At 56.1% G+C, this 20,590-nt stretch overlaps 2 protein-coding genes and 1 long non-coding RNA gene across 3 annotated transcripts in view; 2 read left to right on the forward strand and 1 right to left on the reverse strand.

Annotated features, from left to right (window-relative positions):
• Positions 1–3,438, reverse strand: part of CBARP (CACN subunit beta associated regulatory protein) — a 25,968-nt gene extending 22,530 nt beyond the window's left edge. Inside the window, exon 1 of the mRNA XM_048830516.2 lies at positions 3,312–3,438. The gene's annotated coding sequence lies outside the window, so the exon portion shown is untranslated. The remainder of the gene's footprint in view (positions 1–3,311) is intronic.
• The window catches only part of LOC142070121 (uncharacterized), a 12,522-nt gene extending 6,427 nt beyond the window's left edge, over positions 1–6,095 (forward strand). Inside the window, exon 3 of the long non-coding RNA XR_012666089.1 lies at positions 4,601–6,095. This is a non-coding gene — a long non-coding RNA (uncharacterized LOC142070121). The remainder of the gene's footprint in view (positions 1–4,600) is intronic.
• A 7,563-nt stretch (positions 6,096–13,658) lies between these two features.
• Positions 13,659–20,200, forward strand: ATP5F1D (ATP synthase F1 subunit delta). Its single transcript, XM_048831060.1, has 5 exons — positions 13,659–13,796; positions 16,709–16,862; positions 17,589–17,677; positions 18,807–18,934; positions 20,058–20,200. The coding sequence occupies exons 1-4, from the start codon at positions 13,659–13,661 to the stop codon at positions 18,927–18,929; spliced, it is 504 nt and encodes a 167-aa protein (XP_048687017.1). The 3' UTR covers positions 18,930–18,934; positions 20,058–20,200.
• Positions 20,201–20,590: the final 390 nt, after the last annotated feature.

Consider the following 20,590-nt stretch of genomic DNA (forward strand, 5'->3'; position numbering starts at 1 on the left):
ATGGGGGTAATTCTGTCTAGTCTATTGAGTATGTCAGCCCTTCAGGGCAGGGACTATGTCTCAAAACATTGTCCATACAGCTCCTAGCCACAGTTAGAGGCTACCACCGTGCAGATGATAATAATCCCATGCTGGGGCCTCCGTACACACCCACCATCTCTCTCCAAGGCCAGCCCAGGTTTTGATAAACAGAAGTAAACATGTCAAGTTGGGCTGTATCTGCCGTGGGAGCATCCTGCCAGTCAGGCAGCTGGCGCTGTTTGATTCCCTACAATCCGCCCCCGCCAGCACCTTGGACGGCTTCCTCGGCCGGCCTACAAATCCTGTTACACGCCCAGAGCGCCGTGTGTGCAGCGAGCCAGCTGCCACCTCAGTCGGGCTCTCCGGGGACTGCATGGCACCTGGGGTCTGGCTTCCAAGGGGCTTGGCTGAACAACCCTGACTCCCCGTCACCTTCAGGGGAAGCCAGAAATAGGAGCATCGGCACCACCTGCATGAGACGGGTCTCCAGAACTGGGCCAGTCCCCAGCAATGTGGCATCAGAGGAGAGACGCAAGGCCAGTGAGTTGGGGGCCTGCCTGTCATGGGTGGGTCTATCCACCTACCTACTCCCGGAGCCTGGGTAGCTCAGCGCTCATGCGCCCCGTACCTCCACTGTAACTCAGACCCCAAAGCTCCCCGTGTCTGGCCGCAGGGAGGCAATTCATACCCTGCCCCCACTCCACAATGGGGCCAGAAGGGAGGCCTGTGCCAGCCTCAGGGAACTGACCCCCCTCATGAGGTGGGGGAGGAGAGCCTTCCTTCACTCCAGAGGCTGATTCACCTGTCCTGTCTGCCTCTGAGACTGTTCTGGTGAGGGTGGAAGATTCCTCACTTCCTGTCCAGAGGCATCACACACTAGCGGGGGTGTGAACTAACCTCAACTGTGGATAGATCAAAGGGGAAAGCAAAGTCACAGACATGCAAATGTGCACACACTCATACCCACGCACCCGCCTTCATGCCAGGGGGCTGATCCTGCCAGCTCTGGGCCATCATGTGCCATCAGCCATGTTGCAACCGGGGTTGCTTGATCTGGTAGGAGAGCTGTGTGCAAGGCTTAAAAGGAGCAAAATTCCTTCCTGAGAAGGTGAGCATGGATGTTGGCAGGAGGGGTGTGTAAAGGAGCATGGTGTGTGCGCTTGTGCACACGGGTGTGTGGTGTGAGTGACAGTCAGAAAAGGGACATAACATGCATGCGTGTCTGGGTGTAAGCATATGTTTATGTGTATGGTGTGTCTGCAATATGCATGCATGCTAAGTGTAATATGCAGGCAGATCTGTGTGTGTCCCTCTGAGTGTATTGTGTTAATGTGTGTAACACGAATGCATAACTGTGTCTGTGGCCTTCAGCGCGTACTGTGAGATTGTGTGTGTGTGTAGTGATTCTCTGCATATTGTGGGTGATACGCATGCAGATCTGTGTGCATATGTCCCTCTGTGTCTGCACCTGTGTATGTATTCCTCTGTGGGCAGGTTTCTCTCTGTGTTAGCAAATGAATCCAACAAATACAAATCTGGTGGGTTTTTTTTTGTTGTTTTTTTGTTTTTGTTTTTTTTAACATTATGATTCCTGCTTGGTTTTTACTTGACATTTCGTATTTCTCTCCAGCTGGGAGAGAAAAATCGAGGTCAGCTGACAGGGTGGATATAGGCTAAGAGGTATTTGCTGTTTTTTGTTTCAACCAGACAAAAATAACCCATAATGCTAATAAGGAAAGGGGTGGACAGACTCCTGTCACAGACCATTAAAAATAATAAACTGCTGTTAGCATCATGGCCCAAAAGAAAGCCATCTCGCCTCCCCAGGGGCAGAATTCAGAAATAGCATCTCGCTCAGAGCAGGGAGGGGGGATAAGAAGAAGCTCATGCTGAGGGGGGCTGAGAGCCATTGAACCAAACCGTAAACCCTTATAGGATGGAAACCACATGAAGCCAGGGGGTGCAGAAGCCCCCCTCATTCCAGCACCTATGTTCAGCCCCCCTCCCTGCTCCGCTGCTTCCTTTGTACTCATGCTTTCAGCAGATAGTTCAACATCCTATCACCCGAAGTCAAAAATCAATTGTGAAAGGATGGGGCAGCTGGGCTGCCTTCTTGTCTCCCCACACCTCTTTCAAAGAGGTAATATTTGAAAGCAAGGCAGCTTCCCACCCCCACCCCTCCCGGCTCGCCCCAGCCCCCGCACGACCCCTGGAGGTTTTTTCTCTCCCCCCCCTTCCTCCTCCCCCCGCTACACAAAAGTGATCAACTCCCATCTCTCTCTCTCACCCACACACACGGATGTGACTGCATCACCCACACAGAGGGCCAGTAGTAATACAATCAGCTGATCAGAATCGTAGTCCATTCATTCTCCCAGCCAGGCTCTATCTTTTGACTGGGGCTTGGAGGGGTTTTTTGTGGCGGTGGTTTTTGTTTTTGTTTTTGTTTTTCTCTCCCTCTTTTAAATGTATGAGCATAAGGGATGTCTCGCCCGCTGCCTGTTAGAAGGATGAAGATGATGGTGGCGGGCGGTCGTGGTTTCACTCAGCACTCCTGCATCTCGGTGAAAACACCCAGACCTCACTCGCCCTGGGTCCCAGGGCTGGAAGCCGCATGCGGAACAGACACACGCAGCCCGCCTCCAGCGGCTTCATTCGCCCCTGGCTGCTATTTCTCGCCCCGGTCACACGCTGGGTTGCTCCCTGGCCACCCCCGCTCCCTGGCGATCGGTCCAAAGGCGCCTTTCTGCTTTGCCGGGCGGTTGGCAAGCGCACCCGGCCCGAGCGTTGTTCGTCAGTTTCACCTGCCCGCATTCCCTGGTGTGCCCGGAAATCGGATTCATTTGTGGAGCCCTCTCCGCATCGCTCTGACGGGGGCGAGCTAGCCGCTCCCCCCCCTTTTCGGGTCACCCTCAAGTCCGATCAAGCTTTTAAAAACAACGCGATCGGCAGAAGGGATGGCATGCAGCACCCCCGGACACCCCCCCTCTGTAAAGAACCACATTTCTGTCTGGTCGCTCCCCCCGAACACGCGCGCCCGAGAAGGTGCAGAAAGGCTCCGAGATCTCGCATGCAGGTCCTCAGCCAGGCACCCGATCCGCGCAAGAGGGGATCCTGCTGCCTTTCCGTTTCTTGTTAACTCTTCTTTCGCCCACGGCAAGCGCCCGATGGTTGAAAGAGAGAGAGAGAAATGACAGCCCCGAGGCTTCTCTGCCTGCAAAGAGCCGACCCCGCCAGCCTCCGCCGCGGGTCGGAATCGGGGCTGGGGCGCGGGGCAGGGGGGCACTCACCTAATTGCAACGCGGGGGCTCCATGTACGGGGGAAACCAATGAGCTCCCAACGATCTCCAGCACCTTAATTTTGATTGAAAAGCCAGAGGATTTATGAATGAAACGGGTTCCACCCACCTCTGAGGGGGGCGGGGGGGGGAGTCACGTGATGGAACGCTCATACAAGAGCCGCGGGAGGGTGAAGGGGGGGGGATGCTGAAAGCATTGCACATCATGGGGGGGGTGTAAAAGACTTCCCCCCCCCCAATATATAGTCCAACCGTTCTGCAAAAGAACCTGCCTAGAATAATGGATGTTCTGCATCTTCCCTAACAATCCAGGCTGCCCAGCTGTGTAAACCATGGTCCCCCCTCCCTCACCCCAGCACGACTCCACTCCAAGGGAGGCTCAGAGCCAGGGTACCGCTACACTACAAAAAAACCACCCCATGACAGCGAGTCTCAGAGCCCGGGTCGACTGACTCTGGCTTGTGGGGTTGGGCCCTACAATCGCAGCGCAGACTTTCCCCCCTGGAGCCCCCCCCCCCCCCCCCGCCGCCCCTTGCTGGGTTTTAGAGCCCGGAGTGCAAGCAGGACTATCTACACCGCGATTCTTAGTCCCGTCGTGCCAGCCGGGGTCAGGAGACCCGGCTCGGAGACTGGCTGCATCTGGGGTTTTTTTGCAGTGTAGACGTAGGAACCCTCAGCCCCGGTGGGGCCTGTTCTGGGCTGCATGCCATTCTGTCAGCATCAAGAGGCCTTGCGGGTGGAAAGGTCCTCTGAGGCCCATTCTGCCCATGGGGGCACCCCAAGCTGGTGCAAAGGCTGTGCTCTGGGCCTGCGCCCAGCCCCTGGTGTAGGGCATGTGGCCAGAGCGCTTTGCACTGGGATAGTTTTCTGCATCCCAGGGAGCCATGGGAAGCCAAGCATAAGCTAGAGCAGCCCTGAATCAGCTCTGATTTACACCACAAGCCAGGTGGGGCTTTGCACGGCCCCTGAATATAGAGAGTGCACAGGTGGCTTCAAGTCACTCCCTCACCCCTGTGCTGAGTGTGGGGCAGGGTAACTGAGAATCAGGCTCCGTGTTCCCAGCGCGACTTAACCCTTTAGGGGAGATGTGCTTTGAGTTTTCTTTCAGCGCTGGCTAGGCTGGGGCCGAAGGCCACCAGAGTTTCACTGGAATCTTTGCTGACTCTCTGGTTCCTCTGTTACAAAATAAGGAGTGACAAGTTGCTGATGCTGGGCTGGGGTTGCCAGCTACCAGGGCTCTTCCTGGAAGTCAGCAGCCGTCAATGCTTTTATCTCCTCAGCCGCAAGAGAGCCCTGGGGGAAGGAGGACTTTTGGTGGCCGCTTGCAAAAATAGAATCACCCTTGTGAGGGGACGCGTGATGACGGGATGGATGGTGTGACTCGCTGGCAGCATGTGTCACGTCCCTAGTGGCTGGGTGCCCAAAGTTCGTGGCTTTATGCCCGTATGGGCCACCACTTGTTACATTAGTAGCAAGGATGGAACATGGGCCTTCTGGATCTGAGTGCATGAGCCTGTCCTAAAAACACCATCTCTGTGGGCCAAGGCAGTAGCGGGCTCGTCAGCCTCTCTACACGTCCCAGCCACCTCTAGAGGTGCCGCCCCGAGTGGATGTGGTGGGCTACACAGAGGATAACAGCCTCCTACTGCTGCTGGCTTCTGGAGTTTGGCCTTTAACTCAAATGGTGGAGGCTTGAGCTATGGTGCGGAAGATTGCAGGTACCCGATAAATAAAAGGCAACAGCAGTGCTGGGGTGGCTGCTGCACTAGCTAGTGGGGTAGGGTAGGGGTGGTTTTCTAGGCGTGAAAACGCAACGGGGGCAAGGCAGTTTGGAAACTGTTTCCCCTTGATTGCAAACTTCTTTGCCCAGACCATATCCCACTGGTTAGATGTCTATAACCTGCAGGGATCCCCTGAGCAAGCACCAGAGCCTGTGGGGGACCCTCTCAGGAGGGCGACAGTATTCTGTAAGCACCTGTCACCCAGAAGAATCCCAAAGTGCTTTCTAATCTACAAGGATCTCCAGCACCAGGGAAATGCGGCTGTCTCTAGGGAGGTGTGCAGCAGCCAACAAGTACACAGCTTGTGCAGGGAGAGGACAGCAGGGCAAACCCTTACAGGGATCATTAATAACCATGGATACAGACATGAAGTAAAAAGAAAAGGAGGACTTGTGGCACCTTAGAGACTAACCAATTTATTGGGTTTTTGGGGCTGCAGGAATTGAGGAGCACTGGAGCATTGTAGTAGAAACACTCACTACTGAGATGGGTGTGGCTTTTCAAGAGCTGTAGTAAATCCACTCCCCCCAGAGGCAGTCCTTAGGTTGATGGAGGAATTCTTCAGTCACCCCAGGAGGGGTCCATACCAGGGCTTAGGTTGGCTTAACGATGGTTCTTACAGGTGTGAATTTTCACACTCCTGAGCAACATCACTACATTGACCTAAGTTTTAGGTGTAGACAGGCCTGAGATCACAAAGGGAACAGAGAGATCTGGGAATGGGAAGTATAGAAACTGTTAAAATTTTAAGCTATCACTTTAAGTGTCAGGGGGTTTCCTGGTCCTGCTGGCCAGCGAGGGGCTCTGTAGGGAAGTGTGAGATCTGGGTCTCAGCTAGCGGCAGTCAGTCTGTAGACATCCAGCCTAGCGTAAGGTGGGGGTGGGTTGTGCCTTGTTGTTTTTGGGAGCAGCCTTCTTTCTCTCTCTCTGTTTTTAGGTTCTTGTGTGCTATCATTCTGGATTCTAAGAAATAAAGTTGTGTTACATCACAACCTTCCAGCAAGAGGATAGTAGGGTTTTATTTAATCCGTCTGTGTGGGTGCTAGGAATATAATGGCATGGGCTGTAGATGTCTGGCTCCAGGAGGTGCTGAGCCAACCCTCCCATGGGACGCAGATCCTGGGGTTGCCGGGGGCATCAAGGAGAGCGAATGACATTGGCACAAACCTAGGCACCGCTCCGGCAACATATCCCAGCCTGGAATTGTGTAACATGAACTGGCTGCTTTTCCCTTTGCCCTGTCCCAGGGGTTAAGCTCCAGCATAGGGACATTTGATTCCATCCCCAGGGGAGGTGTGTTGGCTGCTGGAAAACCCCAGGGCTTGTCTAGACTAGGGGAACTGGCTCTGGTGTGACTACGTCGCTGTGGCTATCCTACTACGCCCCTCACATAGGCCCACTGTGTTGGTTCAAGCCCTATCTCACACCTGTGCAGCCCCATCTCACATCTGTGCAAGCCTGTCTATGCTGGGAGTTGGCACTGGGTGCAGCTGCTTCAGTGCACAAAACACCCAGCGTAGACAGGGGCTCAGCTGACTCCAAATCACTTACCTTAGCTCAAGGTCTGGAGGCCTGGGCTTTCAGGTCCAACAGCCTGCAATTCTAGCCCCGCTGGCAATCCTGGGCAGTCAGAACATGGTGATTGCAGGCTGAACTGAGCGGAGCCCAGGTGGAAGAGAATGACTCCCAGGGTGCCGTGCCCCAAGGTCACATTTCCTCCTATGAATAACTGAACAGCCTGGAGAGTGGGCAGGGCTCCAGAATCCACCCAGGCTTCCTTCCCTTTGCCAACTGGAAGCCCTGTGGCTAAATCCAATCACTTGGATTGCATCACCTCCCTTCCCCAGGGAGCCTGGTGCAGCCCAGAGCCACTGGCTGCAGCTCTGTTCCCCTGCATGCGGCAAGGCTGCCATCCCTGCCCCGGAGGGAGTGTGAGACAGTGGGCAGGAAGCTGCTAGCGAGGCCCCTGCCCTGGGGAGGAAGAGACCCACGGGGCCAGGGGCTTGCAGGAGCCATGCTTCAGGGAAGCACTATGCGCTGCCAGCCAGCTGGAGTGGGAGTCCCTGGGAGCCCCTTCCCCACCTACCCACAAGCCCTGGCACCCAGCGGGGAACGCCTACCCCCAGCACAGGGGCTGTGGAGCACCCTTTAAAGCGGGGAGCCATAGATTTGGGTCCCCCCCACACCTGACCATCCTCTTCCTTTCACAGGTGCCCCCCAGCAGTCTGACCCACCCACCCCATGAGCCCCTATACCCGCCCCTTCCAAATGGGAGTGAGTGACATTGTCACCTGGCGCATGGGGTCACAGTGCCACGCAGGATTACCCCAGCCAAAAAATGGTCCGGCCACAGCCCAGGTGCCGCCCCCCTCCCCCGGCTCTGCAGCCTGCAACCCCACAGCAAATAAATCAGCCCTGCTCAGAGCAACAGCAGCACCACCAGCTCCTCGGTTTGTCCCAGCCGGCAGGCCAGGGTGTGGGGCCTGGCCTGAGAGATAACAAGGGCTGGGCTGAGTGGGAAAGTGAGGCACAGCTCTGGTTAAAGTGGCTCAGGTCATCCCTGGGCTGGCCTGCTACAGACAACAAAGCCAGCTCCCACTGGGCCCCCCTGTCCCCACGGGAGCTGGGACGGGAGCCCTTGACCTGCAGTTCTGAACTCAGGCGTCAGCTCCTTGAGCGAAAGGAGCGCTCCCTGCCCTGGCAGTAGTAGTAGGTCCTTTATCGTCTCTGTGAGCTTGACCTCTAGGTGGCAACATGCTCCTGAATGAAAGCAGCAGGTTAGAAGCAAGCTGGAGGAAGCCTATAACTCAGCCATTGGAGCCGTTCAGCTGAGCCGTGCCCCCTTCCCCGGGACAGGGCTCCCAGCCCCCTGTGCAGAGGGCATGTGAGCGTTATGGGGAGACAGATAATCAACCCCCCCCCACCAGCCCCTTGATAACAAACCAGGAGCCTGGTGGAGCAGGCTGTGTGTTTGTGCCCCCAAGTGGGGCTGAAGAGGGAAAGAGGGGTGGGGCTTTGGGGGAGGAGAGGAAGGAGAGCAGGGGGAGAGAGGGAAGGAGGTTTAGTGGGGGAGCCAAGGGGCGAGGGGAGAAGAGGGGGTTAATGGGGGGAGGCAGGGGGTTAATGGCAGGGGGAGGGGCTCGCTGGAAGGAGAGGATTAATGGGAGGGGGTGGGCAGCCCTGGCAGCCTCGCTTCTGCTCCCCCCTGGCTCCCGCTGAGGTGCAGTGCCCACACAGTGATGCCGACACCTCCAGATGCCTTTGGTGGAGGAGCTGGTGCTGAGGAGAATGTGAAGAGGCTACCAGAGGCTGGCTTCAGCAGGGGGCCCAGGCGGGAGACAAAGCACAGCTGGGGGGGAGTATAAACCCCTCCTTGGGCTGAGCCACCCCCTTCCCCAGGCCCTCTGGTGAGCCCGCTTGGCCCCCGGCATCCCACCCGCCCCCGAGTGCCATCTCTGGCAAAACTCTCATTGACTTCAATGGATTTAGCCTCTGCTTTTAGAGCCGCCCCTTCCCTCTAGCCTGGTGCCCTGGGGAGAAGCAGCCAGGACTCGAGGGGTGGGGCAGAGCTGGCAGAAAGGGGGCAGAGACCCTCTCCCAGCAGACCCCAGGGCATCTTCTTGCCTTTCCCTTCTCTCAGTTCCATCTTCTCGTCCCTGCAAAGAGGCCCCGGCTACCACAGACCTAGAGGCCAGATACCCTGGTGAGGGGCACCTCTAGGAATACCCTGCAATGGGTCTAGGAGACAGATCTGGGCTCTTGCCTGCTGGAGGCAGTGGTGGCTGGACAGGGCAGAGGCAGACACCAGCTGGGTGTCCCCAGTGTAGCACCCAGCTGGTTCTAGAGACAACCCCAGGGGTTCTAGGGCCAGGGATGGGAGCTGGTTTCTAGCAGCCCCACCCCCCATACACTCAGTTAAAAGTAGGAGAGCATTAATCAGGTGGTTTGTTCCTCTGGATTGTAACTGGGTTAGGAATCCTCTGCCTGGCACATGGGTCAGTCCTGCAAGGGGCTCAGTGCCGAGAACTCCCCTCAGTTACTGGGAGTCGAAGGCGCTCAGCACTTTGCAGGATCGGGCTCTGACAGGCCAGCCCTGTTCAGACACCCTGAGGTCTCACTGCATGTTTGGCTGAGTCCTGTCTGATGCCCCAGTTCCCCCCACCCCCAGTATGCTCTCAACACTTAACCCCCTGCAACCTTTAATCCTGTTGGTTCTGTTTGTCCCTCTTGATCCTCCTGTGTCCAACCTGGTGCCACCCCAATGACTCCAATGGAGTCTCACCAAAGATTGGGATCTGGGTTTGGACTGCCCCGATTCCTAGGGGTGTTAGGGACTGGCTCTGTCCTCGTGGAAGAGTCAGGGTGTAGTAGGCTGGGGTCCATGCAGGTTTCTCTGAATCTGGAGTTTGGTGATTACCTTTAAACATCCAGGGCCTGAGTTACCATTACTCTAAGGCACCTTTACAGCATAGAGTGTCCAGAACTAGCCCTCTTAGGCAGGGGCCTCTACAGCCAGTGTAGAATGGCCACAAAGGTTTTTCACTGTCCCTCTCCCAGCCCCTGGCATGGGGTGTGTGTAGGGTGTGTGGCCAGAGCGCACTGCATTACAGCTATTTTCTGTAAATAAAACCCTCAGGCTGCTCTAACTTCCACTGGGGGCTGGGCATGGCCTCAGAATGCAACAGAGCACCCCAAGTGCAGGATCAGAGTAACAGAGACTCAGGTCCACAGAATGCAACAGCAGGGGAAGAAAACTGTGAATCAGGCCACCGCAAGCCACTGGGGCTTTGGTTTATTACCATGGTGTCAGCTAAACTCCCTTGATGGATCTGTAGTGCTCTCTCTCTCCTCTCTCTCTCTGACTGGAAGCCCTGGATCTATTTTCTTTGTATCTGACAAATACCGATAGAAACCCATGCACTGACAGGTGCAGAGGGAGGCGGCTAAGGAGCTGGAGGGAGCTGGGTCTTGACTTGGGAGCGAGTGATAATTGATGAAGGAGTGGATGGGGTTTTCTGGGGTCAAGGATGGGGGTGCGGGAGGGCGCATGGGGGGGGCCAACTCTGAGGCTATGCCATGTATCTGAAATTCATATTACATTCTCAAATCTAATTTGTACTCATACAAATCTGACGCAATGGATGGGACTGTCCTGGGGACTCATCCCATCTAATCTGATCCATCTGCCTGTCCCTGCAGCTAGCAAGGGATGTGAAGGGTAACCAGAAGGGTTTCTACAGGTATGTTAGCAACATGAAGAAGGGCAGGGAAAGTGTGGGAACCTTACTGAATGGGGGAGGCAACCTAGTGACAGAGTATGTGGAAAAAGCTGAAGTATTCAATTCTTTTTTGCCTCAGTCTTCACAGACAAGATCAGCTCCCAGACTGCTGCCCTGGGGGCAGCACAGTGCAGGGAGGAGGTGAGTGCCCTCAGTGGTAAAAGAACAGGTTAAGGATTATTTAGAAAAGCTGGAAATGCACAAGTCCATGGGGCCGGATCTAATGCATCCGAGGGTGCTGAGGGAGTTGGCTGATGTGACTGTAGAGCCATTGGCCATTATCTTTGAAAACTCGTGGCGATTGGAAAAAGGCAAATATAGGGCCCATCTTTAGAAAACGGAAGAAGGAGAATCTGGGGAACTACAGACTGGTCAGCCTCACCTCAGTCCCTGGAAAAATCATGGAGCAGGTCCTCAAGGAAACCATTTTGAAGCGCTTGGAGGAGAGGAAAGTGATCAGGAACAGTCAACATAGATTCACCAAGGGCAAGTCATGACTGACCAACCTGATTGCCTTCTGTGAGGAGATAACTGGCTCTGTGGATATAGGGAAAGTGGTGGACGTGATATACCTTGATTTTGGCAAAGCTTTTGATATGGTCTCCCACAGTATTCTTGCCAGCAAGTTAAAAAAGTACGGATTGGATGAATGGACTATAAGGTGGACAGAAAGCTGGCTAGATTGTCGGGCTCAATGGGTAGTGATCAACGGCTCCATGTCTAGTTGACAGCCGGTATCAAGTGGAGTGCCCCATGGTCTGTCCTGGAGCCAATTTTGTTTAACGTCTTCATTAATGATCTGGATTATGGGATGGATTGCACCCTCAGCAAGTTTGTGGATGACATGAAGCTGGGGGAGAGGTAGATACACTGGAGGGTAGGGATAGGGTCCAGAGTGACCTAGACAAATTGGAGGATTGGGCCAAAAGAAATCTGATGAGGTTCGACAACAGCAAGTGCAGAGTCCTGCACTTAGGACAGAAGAATCCAATGCACTGCTGAAGGCTGGGGACCGACTGGCTAAGCAGCAGTTCTGCAGAAAAGGACCTAGGGGTTACAGTGGACGAGAAGCTGGATATGAGTCAGCAGTGTGCCCGTGTTGCCAAGAAGACTAACAGCATATTGGGCTGTATTAGTAGGAGCATTGCCAGCAGATCGAGGGAAGTGATTATTCCCCTCTATTTGGCACTGGTGAGGCTACATCTGGAGTAATGCATCCAGTTTTGGGCCCCACACTACAGAAAGGATGTGGACAAACTGGGGAGAGTCCAGCGGAGGGCAACAAAAATGATTAGGGGGCTGGGGCAAATGACTTATGAGGAGAGGCTGAGGGAACTGGGATTGTTTAGACTGCAGAAGAGAAGAATGAGGGGGGATTTGATAGCAGCCTTCAACAACCTGAAAGGGGGTTCCAAAGAGGATAGATCTAGGCTGTTCCCAGTGGTACTAGATGACAGAACAAGGAGCCATGGTCTCAAGTTGCCAGTGGGGGAGGTCTAGGTTGGATATTAGGAAAAACTATTTCACTAGGAGGGTGGTGAAACACTGGAATGGGTTCCCTGGGAAGGTGGTAGAATCTCCATCCTTAGAGGTTTTTAAGGCCCGGCTTGACAAAGCCCTGGCTGGGATGATTTAGTTGGGGTTGGTCCTGGTTTGAGCAGGGGGTTGGACTAGATGACCTCCTGAGGTCTCTTCCAACTCTGATATTCTATGATTCCTTCATACCTAGAGACACCTGCAAACACTTCCACCAATCAGTCATGCATGGACAAACTGGGTTTCCTTTTAAAGATGGAGCTTTTCCTGTTGATGTTTCCTCCTTGTGGTGTATGAAATGCCCGGCACTGGAAAAGAAGATTGAATGGATCCTATCTCCATGCATGGAGTGCCCTCTTCTGGTGCCATAGGGTTGTTATGTATACACTGCCAGGTAACACTCACACACACACTCTCACACAGACACTATCCTTGTGAGGCCCTCTTCCCATTCCCCTCCATTCATTCTATCATGATTCAGAATTGGGCATAAAGACTGCTATTTCTCAGGCCTCCATGCTAAGAGCTGGTAATATGCACAGTACACAGTCCCTCCGTGTGTCCATTTCTGAACAGGTAGATGGTAGCTGCTGAGTCTCAAGCACTGTTAGTGGCATGGTGGCTCCAGAGGCTATCGGACCAACAGCGAAGGAATTGGTGGAGTTTAAACTAAACTGATTTTTTTTTCCTGTTGCACATTTCGGGTTTTGGGGACTGCGTTTCAAGGCTGTTGAGATGTAAGAGACAGAAACCGTGAGATTTCAATACCCCAGACACACACACAGGCTGCAGGGGAAAGAAAATGAAAAAGCTTTCCTCGCCAGAGGGAAATACTTTTCTTTGGTCAGGTGATTCTCTCACGGTGCCTTGGTTTCCCCATCCATAACATGGGGATAGTCATACCAACTTCCTCTGTAAAGGGCTTTGAGAGCTAAAGATGAAAAGCACTGGACATGAGCTAACTATATTTATTAATTAATTACATTATTACTATTAACACTGCCTAAAAATTAATGCAAAACAGTGGCACAGGGACTCTCCCTCCCAAGAGCGTTGGCAGGGCCAGGGCAAGCTGGCTGAGTCCCGTTACACAGCTGTAAATCACATCATTTCTTTATACGTAACTCCACTACCCTACGTTTATTAATAAAATGGTCTCTGCTCTGCATCAACGGGCCCTGTGCATGCCACTACCCGCCAGGTGGAAATGGATGCTGGGACAAAGAGCCCTGGTCATAAATACTATGGAGTGGTTTTGTGGGGAGGTAGGAGGAAAACCCGACCCTACAATAAACAAATAGGTGGGAAGTAAATAGCGGGGCACAGGAGGAAAAAACTACAACTCCCAGGAGTCCTAGAGGCAGCGGAGGCCTGCCCCAGTGCATTGTGGGATTCATAGCCTCAGTATTATTTTGATGAGTACTTCAATTCCCACGAGGCCTCGCGGCGGCAAAGCCCCCTGGCCCTAGTGCATCATGGGATTTGTAGTTTGGGGCGCTATCAGGACTACCATTCCCATGAGCCCTCGCGGCAGAAGCGAGGCCCCCCCCCCCCACACCTTGCCCTGGTGCCTTATGGGATTTGTGGTCTCCAGCGCGATCAGGGCGGCGACTCCCACCAGCGCTCGCGGCCCCTCGCGCGGTGCATTGTGGGCGTGGCAGTCCGTCCCTCTCCCAGGGTGCCCCGCGCTGGCCCCGTTGCCCTTGGTGGCCTGCCCGCCCCGCGCCCGCCCCGGCTCCGCCATGCTGCCCGCTCGCCGCCTCCTGGCCCTCGGGCCCCGCGCGCTGCGCCTGCCCGGCCGCCGCGCCCCGGCCCGCTCCTACGCCGAGGCGGCCGCCGGCCCGGCCCAGATGTCCTTCACCTTCGCCTCGCCCACGCAGGTGCCGGGGCCCTCGGCCGGGCCGGGGGGTACGAGGGGGGGCGTGGGGGGGTCCTAGGCCGGGCCTGGGGTGTGTGGGGGGGGTTCTAGGCCGGGACCTAGGGGGTACGGGGGGTGTCTGTGGGGGTCCTAGGCCGGTCCTGGGGGGGGTCCTAGGCCGGGACCTGGGGGTACGAGGGGTGTGTGTGGGGGGGTCCTAGGCCGGGACCTGGGGATACGAGGGGGTGTGTGTGTGGGGGGGGGGTCCTAGGCCGGGACCTGGGGGTACGAGGGGGTGTGTGTGTGGGGGGGTCCTAGGCCGGGACCTGGGGGGTACGAGGGGGTGTGTGTGTGTGGGGGGGTCCTAGGCCGGGGCCTGGGGGTACGAGGGTGTGTGTGTGTGGGGGGTCCTAGGCCGGGGCCTGGGGTACGAGGGGGTGTGGGGGGGGTCCTAGGCCGGGGCTTGGGGGTACGAGGGGGTGTGTGTGGGGGGGGTCCTAGGCCGGGGCCTGGGGGTACGAGGGGGTGTGTGTGGGGGGGTCCTAGGCCGGGGCCTGGGGGTACGAGGGTGTGTGTGTGGGGGGGGTCCTAGGCCGGGGCCTGGGGGTACGAGGGGGTGTGTGTGGGGGGGGTCCTAGGCCGGGGCCTGGGGGTACGAGGGGGTGTGTGTGTGGGGGTCCTAGGCTGGGACCTGGGGGTACGAGGGGTTGTGTGTGGGGGGGTCCTAGGCCGGGGCCTGGGGGTACGAGGGGGTGGGGGGGGGTCCTAGGCCGGGGCCTGGGGGGTACGAGGGGTGGGGCACTGAGTGTGTGTGTGTAGGGCGATCCCGGGGAGTGAAGGGGGGAATTGAACCCCCCCATCACATCTCTCTGCACTTCCTGGCCTGGGGGCTCCCTAAGTAGCGGAGAGGCCAGGCCTTGCCCCCGGCTCCCAGCGGTCTGCAGTGTTAGAACTGGTCGTGTTGGTCCCCAACCAGCCAGGCCTCTTCTCCTTCGAGGCTGGGCTGTTTGTTTTCCTGTCTCCTCTGTGAGCTTCACCTGGGAGCCTGCCTTGTGGCTGGCACAGGGCTGTTCTCTGCAGGGTGCTGGTACGGCCCAGTTAGACCTGTGCCGGAACATGCAGCCCCATGCTAGAGCAAGCGGCGGCTGTGCCATGTGGGGATGGCAAGGAAGAGTCCCCAGGTGTGGAATTCTGTCACACACAGACACACACCCAGATACACACACAATCAGGAGCCTGGGTGTAGTGACCTTCAGAGCATATGCAGGGCCCTGCGAGAGGAAGGGGCTGTGGCAGCGCTTGGGGAAGGAAGTGGGTGCGGATCCCGAGGCTCTGATGGGAGCCATGAAATGCCATTTGTGCATCTAACCTCTGTGGATTGTTCCATAGCGATAACAGACCCTGCAAAGAGTGTCCACCTGGTAGAGAAATGTTGTCCACGGCCTGTTTAAACCCAGCACGAGCTCTCTGCCAAATGGAGAGAAGTGCTTGAGCAGATGCTGGGCAAACGATCTGCCCTGGCTGCCCAGTGCAAGCAGGGGGGAAGGCCGGGGTCAGGCCCTAATGGAGCAACCATTGGGGGTGAAAGGGATATAGAAATCTTATTATTTTAAGAGATGGAGACAGTAGTTCAGGCACAATACACTGGATTATCAGATTATAACCTAATCTTCCAGGCTGCTTTGCTAGTGTTCTTCGGTCCTGGTCCTGAACCCCCAGCCTGCTAGCCTGGTCCTGGGGCCCCCATGCAGCTCAGCCAGTGCACCTTAACCTGACCCTTCAGCACCCAGTTCTGAAGCTCCCCAGCTCTGTTGTGCGTTTGTGCCGCAGTAGCACTGGAGTCCCCAGTCGTAGATCAGGGCCCCGATATGCTGGGCCCTGCACACACAGCGAAAAGGCGAGCTCCGCCCTGAGGATCTTACAGCCGAAGTACATTCTCGATCCTGCAGCACCCCCTGCTATGCCAGCTCTGCGCCCACACTTATCCAGTTTGCCACACCCCTTACATTCAGCATTCCTGACGCTCCAGTCCTGCCTTTTAGGAGCTGCTGTGGCTGTTGTGTTCCCCGTACCTGTGTAGTCAGGGTTGGCTCACAAGTGAGATGTTTGGTCTGTCTGATTCCTAATGGTACTGGTGGCTCTTGTGTGTGGGTTGGCATGGCTTGCGTCTCCTGCCACGGAGGTGCCCAGGGTTAGCATGGGGCCTCAGGACTGGGCTAACTGAGGTGCTGTGGGTTGGGATTGAGGTGCACTGGCAGAGCTGTGGGGGGGATGTTCCGGAGCTGGGATAGCAAGGGGTGCTGCAGGTTAGGATTGAGGTGCATGGGGGGAGTGGGGTGGGTGCCCAAGGGTTGGGCCAGCAGGGGGTGCTGCAATTCCAGTCTGAGGTTACACTGGCAGAGTGCCTTGGGGGGGCGGGGGATGCCCAGGGCTGGAACAGAGCATTAACATTGCAAGGCAGGACTTGCGAGGAGTCTGCCTCGCTATCTCTCTCCTATCAGCCTCCTCGGTCAAGGTTCACTTTAAGGCCTCCCTACGCTCTTCCCAAGCTTCTCCAAACCGCTCCCTTTGTCTCTCTCGCCCACTCCCGACTCCATGACTCCTCACGCCGCCCCCCTGCGCTTGGAGCGCTTTCCCAGTCAGTGTTTGCCAGGCCCACTCCCTCCCCACCTCCCGAGTCCCACCCTTCTGAAGCGTTCTGGCTGTACGCTTACGCTGAACCCGCTCGACCCTTCAGCCTGGGAGGGCAGGGCAGGGATACTGTTAACTCAGCAGGTCGTGCCCATGCTGTGAGAGCAGACTCCCTGGGTCCCTTCTGGCCCTTGCTCAGCCAGTGAGCTGCAGGATGGGATGAGGGACGCTTGATGTCTGCCTGGTACTGCCTCCTGCTGTCGGGGTAGAGAACTGCTCCCAACCACCCTTCCCCTCTCTCAGGTGTTGTACAACGGAGCCACCGTGAAGCAGGTGGACGTTCCCACACTGAGCGGCAACTTTGGCATCTTGGCGGCTCACGTTCCCACCCTGCAGGTCCTGAAACCTGGAGTTGTGACGGTCTTTGCCGAGGATGGCACAGTGACCAAGTACTTTGGTGTGTGAAACTGGGTGGGGTCCTGAAAGTGTGAAAGGAGGCCTCAGGGAGGAATTGTTGTCTGGGAAGGACTCCCCTTTGGGGTTACTGTGGGAGAGAATCTTTGCTTCACCATTGATCATGGGAGCCTGGACTCCCCCTAGGTCCTGTCTGTGGGTCTGGGAGGGGGCTGTTGTCCAACAGATGGATTCTTGGGAATCTGGACTCCTGCATCCTATTTATGGCTCTAGTACTGTGTGAGTCTGGGTAAGCCACTTCATCTCTCTGCCTCAGCCCTCCTGTCAGTAAAATAATCCCTCCTTCCTGGGGCAGGGGAGGGACTCTGGCAGGTTTGTGAGCCCTCTGCGAAGTGCATTGAGGTGTTCAGCTGGAGGATGCTGTAAGAGTCCTAGAACAAGCGAAGAAATGACCTGGGTGAGTGGCAAGTGAAGATCCACCATTGGAACGTGCGCCAGTCCCCTGGCAGGTCTGGGTAGTCTGTCCTGGTGACTAGAGCGCCTGATGCCTGGGGCAGTGATAGTTGACAACAGACCTGGTGTGGGGGCGGGCTAAGAATGTGTAAGCTCCACTAGATACAGACGGGGGTGCCAGCCATTCAGACTCCTTCCTGCCACCGTGGTCCTGTGACCTGGCCCCACAAACCAGGCTTAGCTCACAGCCCTGCCCTGTACCTGGGGGCCACCCAGTACAGCCACTGACTCCGTCCCCCTGCTGTTGTGTTTGCAGTGAGCAGTGGTTCCATCACAGTCAATGCAGACTCCTCTGTGCAGCTGCTGGCAGAAGAGGTGGCCGCTTTGGACATGCTGGATCTCACTGTGAGTACCCTGCAGTCGCCTGCCCACCCTGGGTGGCGGGGAACAGGCTGGGCTGGGCCCCGCTTGCTAGCAGGGCAAAGAATCCAACTACATGCTGAGGTCTCCTATGGGAGATTCGCTCCCCATTCCTCCTGCGTGGGCTGCCTGTCTCAGGAGCTTCTGCCTGTCTCAGGAGCTTCTTGTGGCTGAGGAAGGCTTTCCCAGATCAAGGTCTGTTTCCTCACCCTGAGCTCTCCACCCACTGCCCAGGATCATAGAATTAAACCTTCCTTTAAAGGATACAAGGGACAGAAGCTGAGTTAACCCCTCCCTGCAAGCTGCCTCCCTTTGTCCTGGAGTGTTCAGCGATCTTTCGCAATGCCCCACCTGCTTCAAAGTCTTGGGGGGCCCATCTTTTAAACCTGGGGCCCTGTAGTAGGCTGCACGATGCCCAGGCTGGCCTCAGACCCACGGAACAGGCCTCTCTACACACACTGTGTGTGGATGAGTGCCGGTGCGCAGGGCTAGCCTGCGCTGCAAAGGCTGCAACATTGGGCTGCTGGGGTTTGCTCCTGAAGCCAAGGACAAGCCGCCTCGGTGCCCTCCCAGGAGGGTTTTAATGCTGCTGGCTCAGCAGTTGCCTGGTGTGGCGTTGCTGAATACGCCCTTGCCCTTTAAGAGCGGTTTGTTACTGCAGCGCTGCTGACTCTCTTAAAGTGACAGCTGCTCTGGGGAAAGGGGCCTGGCTGGCTGACTTGGGGCAGCAGGTCCTGTCTAACCACAGCCCAGGGACACCCCAGACAGTGCCCCTGACTGAGAAGGTCACTTGGTCTGTCTCCATGGCCTCTGCTGAGACAAATTTGTCCTCGTAGGTCCTGTGTGCTTGAAAAGGGGCTTGACTTGAATGAGCAGTGTGTGGTATAAGGATGTCCCTGAGCACCCACCCTGGGCACCCAGTACTGGTGTGGGGCCCAGCTCATTACGTCCAGTCCCCATAATAACAGCCACCCGCTCAGCTCAGTGATGCACTTCAGGGAGTAGCTGTTCCAGCCCCAGAATCCCCAGCAGTGCCAGAGGCAGCTGTGATCTGACGTACTTCCTGCTCCTAATCTCCCGGTGACCACTCTTCCCCTTGCTTGTGTGTTTACAGACTGCTAAGTCGAATCTGGATAAGGCCTTATCCCAGCTGGCTGCAGCACCTGACGAAACGGCTAAAGTAGAAGCCCAGATTAACGTAGAAGCCAGTGAGGCCCTTGTAAAAGCCCTGGAGTAATTAGGGTAAGCGTCTTCTGTAACAAGAACAGGAGGACTTGTGGCACCTTAGAGACTAACAAATTTATTTGAGGATAAACTTTCGTGAGCTACAGCTCACTTCATCTGTAACGTGGCCTGGTGGGGAGCTCCGATCTTTGTTGTTAACTCAGTCCTCTTTGAAGCCCCATCTAGAAGGGCTGAGGCGGCACGGCGCAGGGCTACTCAGCCCAGTGGGAGATTGGTGTATCAACAGCCAAGCTTCCCTGACTGCCCTGATGGAGGAGGGAACCCTCTTGCAGCCCTGGCCCTTGGTGAACAACCAGATGCAGACACGAAAGCAGTTGGGGGTATGCCCCTGCCATAGCAGACCTCTGCCATTAGATGGCAGCATGGGCCAGGTCAGTCTCTGATCATGGCTGCAGGGCAGGAGGGGTGCCTGGTTAGCGAATGACTGGAAGGTAGCTAATGCCTGGACACAATCGGTTCCTGACCCAAGCTGGAGTCTTTGCATTCATAGTGGCACTCTGATTTCACTGCTATTTACAGACTTCGCTGTGGGGTCTGAAGGCTTCTAGATATAGCCTCGGACACGGCAGGGCAAATTTGGGGATGGGCTGGTAGTGGGAGTCTGACTTACAGGTGGGGGGTATGGCAGGCTGTGCCATCCTAAGCTAAATAGCTACACATGCCTCCACCCCCATTTTGACGCTGATCTCCTCAGTGAGAGCGAATTTCTCCTGTCTCTGTGGTTCTGCCCAGTGCCCCCTGAGCTCAGTGCACGATCCTGCCAGCATATGGCATGCTGAGCCTTGGCGCTTGGCTGAGTGCCTGCTGGGTTTGAAAGGTGCTGCACGGGAAGCCCCAGAGACCACCTGAGCAGGTATAAGAGGACAGGTTGCCCAGCTGTTAGCCCCTGGTCATCTTCATGGATGAGAGGAGAGCTTGGTCTGTATGGCCGGTTTGCTCCTTGTCCACTCCCCTGGGGCTGTCAAGGGTGCTCGTGGTTCTCAATGCCTTGTTTCACATAGGCCACAAAATGGCTGTTGGCCATGAACAACTTCCAAGCCCCCAGAGGAAAGGCACTGTGTTCCTCATTGTTCCCTTAGCCTGGATCCCTTTCAAACCTTTCCACTTGTGTGTGTTGCAGGGATTCTGTTGTCGATGTGCAGAAGCCATGGACTGGGGCTGGGCCCGACTTCCCCTCCCTCCCCCGCCCGTTTGTACAGATGGCGTGAGACAGATTGATGCCGATATATCGCTTTGATCAATTAAAGAAAACAAAAGCCCCAACTTGCCGTGTGTGACCTTCTTCTGAGGCAGGTTCAGCCTGTGGAACGGAACCCATGGTTTGCACCAGCCAAATTGCACAGTGCTCCTCTGCAGGTGACGTGCTAATTGTGAGGGTGTTCCTGCCCCAGCTGTGGTCTGGATGGGTGAAGCTGGGAGCGGTCGCCCCAGAGGCATGTAGGGTTGGTCTGTGAGGGGTCCCCTTAGCGGGGTGCATCTCCATGGAGAACCATGCTGAAGGTTTCGTCTAAGTCACATTCTTCATCCCCTGGCACCAGCTTGCAGAACAATCCGCCTGAATGGAAGGATTAGTGCTGTGCAAACCTAGGTGCCGACGGCCCAGTGGGGCAGCCTTAGACTCGGATCTTATCTCCTTCTGCGTAGTAATGGCTT

Source organism: Caretta caretta, chromosome 25, assembly GCF_965140235.1.
Source record: "Caretta caretta isolate rCarCar2 chromosome 25, rCarCar1.hap1, whole genome shotgun sequence".
Lineage (NCBI taxonomy): Eukaryota > Metazoa > Chordata > Testudines > Cheloniidae > Caretta > Caretta caretta.